We start from the raw sequence: 6,919 nt of genomic DNA on the forward strand, positions 1-6,919 counted from the left end.
GTGTATATGTGTGTGTGTGTGTGTATAATGGAATATTATATATATATTATATTATATATGCACATTTATATTCCATATATATAATATAATATGTATTCTATATATAATGGAATGTGTATATATATATATAATGGAATATTATTCAGCAATGAAAAAGAATGAAATCTTGTCATTTGCAACAATGTGGATGGAACTAGGATACATTATGCTAAATGAAATAAGTCAGTCAAAGAACAATAAATATATGATTTCACTCATGTGAAATTTAAGAAACAAAACAAATGAACATAGGGAAAGGGAGGGAAAAATAAGATGAAAATAGAGGGGGAGGTAAAACATAAGAAACTCTTAAATACAGAGAACACACTGAGAGTTGCTGGGGGGGTGTTGGGTGGGGTTGATGGGCTAAATGGTGGATGGGCATTAAAGGGGGCACTTGCTGGGATGAGCACTGGGTGTTATATATGTGATGAATCACTAAATTCTACTCCTGAAATCTATTACACTATATGTTAACTAACTTGGATTTAAATAAAAGAAAAAAGAAAAAAAAGAAATATTCACTCATCTGAAGGTCACAAATACATACATACATTTATGTATATATGTACATATGTGTGTGTGTGTGTGTGTGTGTGTGTGTGTGTTTGTATTCTGTTTTCTTTGGTAAATTTTAGTTTTATCCCTCTCATTTAGGTCTATGAGCCTATTGTGTATGGTGTGAGTAAGGGGTCAAGGCTAATTATTTCCTATGGCATATCTAGTTGTTCCAGCATAATTTATCAAATGGCTGCTTCTTTCTCCATTAAATTGCATTTGCACTTAGGCAAAAATCAATTGATTATATAAATAAGGATTTATTTTGGGTTCTCTATTTGTTACGGTGTTTTATTATTTATTTATTTGGTAATCTAATATATTAATAGGTTTATATGAGCTATATATATTAATTTAAAGAAATTCAGATGTTACAACCATGTATTAATTGGAAATTCTCTCCCTCTCTCCCCCACTGACCTTTCATTCTTACTCTAGTGACTATACACATACACAGATTTATACAATTTAAAAAAATGAATTCATACTTTTTTACTTGTGCAACATCTTGATTTTCCTACCTAATGGCTTTTCAAAGAAGTAATAGACATCCATTTTATTCTTTCAACCTGCTGCATATTCTTACATTCTATGTGATTAACCATAATTAATTTCTCTATTCTTTATTGGTAGGATTTTAGGTTGTTCTGAATTTTTATCTGTTATAATCTGGGAATGACTGAAAAATCTCAATATCCAATATATATTTATGACAATATTTCCATAGATTAGACTCCTCAGAGTGGGAATTTCTAGAATGAAGCATTCAATCACATATTTTTAAACATATACCTTTGAAGATAAATGGGAATAAGAAATGTCCCAATCTCCCCGCTGTGGAATGGATAACTTTCAAGTAATTGCTCTTGGTTCTTGTTCTTTCTGGCCATTCCCATTTTTTAAATTGTATGGTAAAAAAAAAAAAAAAAACCCAGGAAACTAAACAGAACAAAAGCACAACAATTTAATAAGGATATAAATTTAAGAGAGGAGTAAAAGTGGGGCACCTGGGTATTCAGTCGGTTGAGTGTCCGACTTCAGCTCACGTCATGATCTCATGGTTCATGAGTTCAAGCCCCACTTCAGGCTCTGTGCTGACAGCTCAGGGCCTGGAGGCTGCTTCAGATTCTGTGTCTCCCTCTCTCTCCACTCCTCCCCTGCTCACACTCTGTCTCTCTCTTGAAAATAAATAAAGATTAAAAAAAATTTAAGAGAGGAGTAAGGGTAAAAAATTTTAAGGAAGAAAACGTTTTTTGACCGAGAAAAATGGGGAATTATAAAAATCCTCACAATGAGAAAAGTTGCTAAAATGTAATTCTCCTCCTTCCCTTCCTTCTCTGCCTCCATTCTTTTCCACATGAAATATCTGCAAAGACATTCAAAAGCTACAAATTCAGTAATCATTTCCAGCAATAGGCTTCCATGTGAAGGGTTTTGGAGGGCAAGTCTCAATAAAAGGAGAGCAATTTGTTCAGGAAATATTTGTGGGAAGAGAATTAGTTTCAAGCAGTATTTGGAGGATGAGCTGATGAGTCTTCATGGGGAAATGGAGGAATGGTGAGGAAGAGTATCATGATTTTAGCAGAGAAGGGGACAATTGGTGGGCTGTCATCAATGCATGTGAGCATCCACAACAGCCTTGTCTCACATGGGTTAAAAAAGCTCATCTCCAACAGTTCAGTTGTTCACCAAGATCAAGCAGATATTAGATTCAAGTGAAGCAGATTCCACTTGTGGGTTTGTCAAGAGGGTGCTGCCTGGGACTTCCTCCTGCCCATCAGCTTCCTCAGGCCCTGTTTCAGGTCTTTGTTTCTCAGGCTATAGATAAAAGGGTTCAGCATGGAGGTAAGAACTGTGTAGACAAGTGTTGCTATGTGGTCCCTGGCAGTGTAGGTGGATAGGGGCTGTAAATAGACGTAGAAGATGCTTCCATAAAAGAGGGTTACCACAGTGAGGTGAGAGCCACAGGTGGAGAAGGCTTTGCGTTTCCCAGCAGCTGAGGGGATCTTGAGAACTGTGATGAGGATTCGTATGTAAGAGAAGGTGATGCACACAAAGGGGGTCACCAAAACAACTGAACATTCTGACATTATCACAATTTCATTGAGAAATGTGGAGGAGCAGGACAGTTTCATCAGGGGACTAAGGTCACAGAGGAAGTGATGGATAACATTGTTGTCACAGAAGGTGAGACGATTCAGTAGCAGTGTGTGTAGGAGTGAGTGGAGGTGAGGAAGTGAGCAGGAAAAGGCCACCAGCAGGACACAGCGGTGGTGGTTCATGGTGGTGACATAGTGGAAGGGGTCACAGATGGCCACATAGCGGTCAAGGGCCATGACCGCCAGGAGGCAGCTGTCAGTGTTGCCCAGAGCATAAATAAAATACATCTGTGTCAGACACCCAGCATAGGAGATGGTCTTCTCTGACAGAAAGCTCAGTAGCATCCTGGGGACAATGGTTGTTGTAAAGCAAATGTCAGTGAAGGACAGGAAACTCAGGAAGAAATACATGGGGGTCTGGAGTTGGGGGTCAGAGTGGATGGCAAGGATGATGAGCAGGTTCCCTGTTATGGTGACCAGGTACATGGTGAGGAAGAGGATAAAGAGTGGTTTCTGGTCCCCAGGCCGGGAGGAGAGTCCCAGGAGGATAAACTCAGAAACACTGCTGGTTTCGTTGACTCTTTCCATTGATTTGGGTCTACTTATATACAAGATGACTTATTATTTACCATACTGCAAGTCCAGAATCCAAATCCTCAGAACCCAGCAAGTCTTGTTTTTTCTGTTTTGTTGCAATTAGTTGTTCTGTAGAGACAGCTTGTAAGTGTCATGGTCCTTGATGTATTTCTCCCTTCTCAAATCCATGGGCATCACAAGGGCCTTATGCTGAAGGCTGGAGGGACAGAAGAATTTACCTTTAGAAACCATCAGAGATGGACCTTGTTGATTGCAGTTCATTAGTTCTTATTCTGTGCAAAGCCTGTTCTCTTGTTGGGGATGTAGTGATAAAAACAGGCAAATTCTTGCCATTGTGTAGCTCGTGTTTAGTTGGGGAGACAGATCATCAACAAACAACATAAAGCAGTATATAAGGGATGAAGATGAATGGCGAATGGAGTGGAGGTATTTTTGGTACGGGAGGTCACAGGACACTCATTTCCTATCAAAGGAAACCCAGTGGTGGCATTGTAATGTTCATATTTGCGTTGATTTGGAAAAAAATAAGGGTTTGCCAAAATAACCAACAGGGCAAATCTAATGGGAATGTTGAACCTGTTTCAACAAAGTGGGCTTTTCCTCCTCTGGACATAGGATGAAGAGTTCATCCTCCTTAGTTCATGGTATGCTATCATCACCAGTGTAAGTCTCCCCTTTTTTTGTAAATTGTTTTCCTTTCTTTAACTCTATGTTCTGAATCATATTTGTACAGGATGAGAATCCATTTGTACAGGATTATTGAATCGTTGGGTATTCAACAATTTTTTGTCGAATCTTTATAATTCAACTTTCCTATGTGTATGCAAAACTATCTATGAGAAATATGTTAATTTTCATATATTAACTGTTGAGATATCTATCTATCTATCTATCTATCGATCGATCGATCTATCTATGCTTTTTCTCCAGTCATATCGAGTTATGGACAATATCACTATGTGATGGACAAAAAAGTTGTCTCCACTTATTGCTACTACAAACATGTCTGCAATGGGAGATCTTGTATAAACAAAGAGTTTTCAACCAATTTTTTAGAGTCTTATATTTACCCATACCTTCTTAATGGACATATCACATAGGGATTTTTAAAAATTTTGAGATATTGGTTACTTATATGTTCCTTGTTACCATAAAAATCTCTATAGTCACCATACTTATATATCACCAAAATTTTTAAAATAATTTCTTTTTCTTAAGTTTTATTTAAGTAATCTCTATACCTCACGTGGGCCTCAAACTCATAACCCTGAGATCAAGAGTCACATGCTCTTCCAACCGAGCTAGCCAGGCACCCCTAAAATAATTTCCTTGGAAACAGTATATTCTTTCACACTTTTTGAATAATCACATGCATTGGAATTTTCATGCATTAAAAATTTTATTATATATTAATATATGAATTCATTTAACAATTAAATGTTGTATTTACATTAACAACTAAATGATGTCCTGTACATCAGGGTAATTATAGGTAATAGCACTGCACTGCATATTCAAAACTCGCTAAGACAGTAAGTCTTAAATGTGCTTACAACTTTATCATAAATAACTAAACATCTTTACACCTCAGATTCACCATGTATGATATTGGACACAAATACATGCATGCTCATGAGGATTTAGTGAGAAATGCATCTACACTCAGGAGAGAGACAAGCATATTGTGAACACTCAGCAGAAACTCTTGATCATCATCAATCCCATTGTTGCTTTCCCTTATCTGCTATGACTGGTTGTCCTCAAAATCAATTAACTCACATGCTTGAAGTATCATATCCCTCACTGCCAAGTTGTCAGACTAACCTCATGATTTTGTAAGATCTTATGGAAGGATGATTTGTTTAGGCATTGAATGATCTGAGTGAACCAGTAGTTAAAGTTAAAAACAATAACCAATATTATTGAAAATGTACTACATGTCAAGCTTGTGCTAAGCACCTCACAAATTCCCACGATGAGGGATCACAACGTATGTGTTGTTATCAGAAGCCTGAGGCTTAGAGTGAAGTGGTTTGCTCAAGGTCACTAAGTAAGTGAGTAGCAATCAGGATTTGAACTCCAAGAGGAATCACTCTGAAGCTCATGCTCTTAACCTCAGGCTACACCTCCTCGTGTTTTGGTGTATATACTGTCTGTCACAATCACGCACAGGTACTGTTTTCCTCACTGTGTCATTTCCTAAATGACCTCCCTTTCTTTCCCTCTTAACTAACAATCTTTCTTTTCCCATGTTCAGAATCTATCCCTGTAGTGGCTAAAGAGGTGACCGATCTTGCTGTGTTACACAAACGGTGGATTTGAAATTTTGAACATCTATGATTAAATGGCCAAAATCAGGTGGAAAAAATTGGCCATGCATGTCTGGGGCATGTCTGGCATGGAGAGTTGTGGTTGGTGCTGGACAGTGTCCTCGAGTTAAGACAAAAGATGGGGGCTTGATTTGTCCTTGGTCACCTGCTCACAAGCTGATTCCGGATGTTTTATAAATAGCAAATGAGACACCATGTCGGCAAGACAGTTTGTCAAACACAGGCCAATATTAAAAAATGAGCCATTTGTGAAAAGGCTGCTTGTGGAAATAAGAAATTAGTGGAGATTTGGTTTAATTAATGGTGTTGGGTGATCCAGGTCATAGATGTGAGGATCACCTACTATGATAACTAGAAAGAAGAAAGGTTTTGAACCTGAGAATAAAGAAGAACAGTTCTCAAAACACAAGATGAATGGCTGAGGCTGGGAATATAATAGTTTTGTTTTGTTTTGTTTTCTTCTTCACTTTTCCCTCCCTGCCTCCCTCCATCCCTCCTTCCTCCCTTCTTCTTCCTTCCCTCCCTCCCCCTTCCTTCCTTCCTTCCTTCCTTCCTTCCTTCCTTCCTTCCTTCCTTCCTTCCTTCTTTCCTGTGTTTTACTTCTAGCAAAGCACACAGTGTAGATGGTCTAGAGGTCAAACTGGATGGACTGAAAACCAAAAGCCAGGTGGAGGTTTTAGTCGGACACTATGACTGCTTAATCCACACAATATTTGAAAATTCAGGGAGGAAAGAGTAAGTGCCAGAGGTTGGAGGGAAGCTGGCCAAGAGGGTGTCCAGCTTACCGAAGCTCACCTCCAGATCCAGATGCTGTTCTTGCCTTCCACTTTCTCCAGAAACTGGTCTGCACCACATCTTCTACTCAGTTGCAAGTCTGCTTCTCAGCCAAGCACAGCCCCCTCATGTTTCTCCCATGGCACTCTGGGCTGATTAACAAGGAGAGGAACAGGAAAGGCGGGGGAGCTGATGTGCTACTTGGAAGGAATAGCACGTTTCCCCTCACTGGCCTCCAATCCCTCAAGTCTGGCCCCCAGCATGCTGCTGCTCTCCTAGCTCCCCATCTCAGAAGGCAGAGACGTCTTGACTCGAGGGGCAAGGACTGTCTTGATGGTGGAAGCCAGACTATCTCCTGAGTCTGAGCTCTGCTCTGCTGGCCTCGGGGGCCCTTGTTAGGCTGAAGGAGTTGTGTGATGACCTCTCAAGGGAGCTGATCCTGTGCTTGCTGTAAGCAGAGGAAGCAGACTGGAAATAACACCCAGCATTGCTGACTCCAGGGGATAGGGGAGCCCGGAGGCT

The 6,919-nt window shown here is 39.5% G+C and overlaps 1 protein-coding gene across 1 annotated transcript; it reads right to left on the minus strand.

The window, feature by feature from the left end:
- Nucleotides 1–2,339: 2,339 nt before the first annotated feature.
- On the minus strand, nucleotides 2,340–6,525 carry LOC122205089 (olfactory receptor 1L8-like). Its single transcript, XM_042913154.1, has 2 exons — nucleotides 6,419–6,525; nucleotides 2,340–3,489 (listed from the first exon to the last, which is right to left on the minus strand). Exon 2 carries the CDS (start codon nucleotides 3,282–3,284, stop codon nucleotides 2,340–2,342), a length of 945 nt encoding a protein of 314 aa, XP_042769088.1. The 5' UTR covers nucleotides 3,285–3,489; nucleotides 6,419–6,525.
- Between the last annotated feature and the right edge of the window lie 394 nt (nucleotides 6,526–6,919).

The sequence above is a fragment of the Panthera leo genome, chromosome D4 (genome assembly GCF_018350215.1).
Source record: "Panthera leo isolate Ple1 chromosome D4, P.leo_Ple1_pat1.1, whole genome shotgun sequence".
NCBI lineage: Eukaryota > Metazoa > Chordata > Mammalia > Carnivora > Felidae > Panthera > Panthera leo.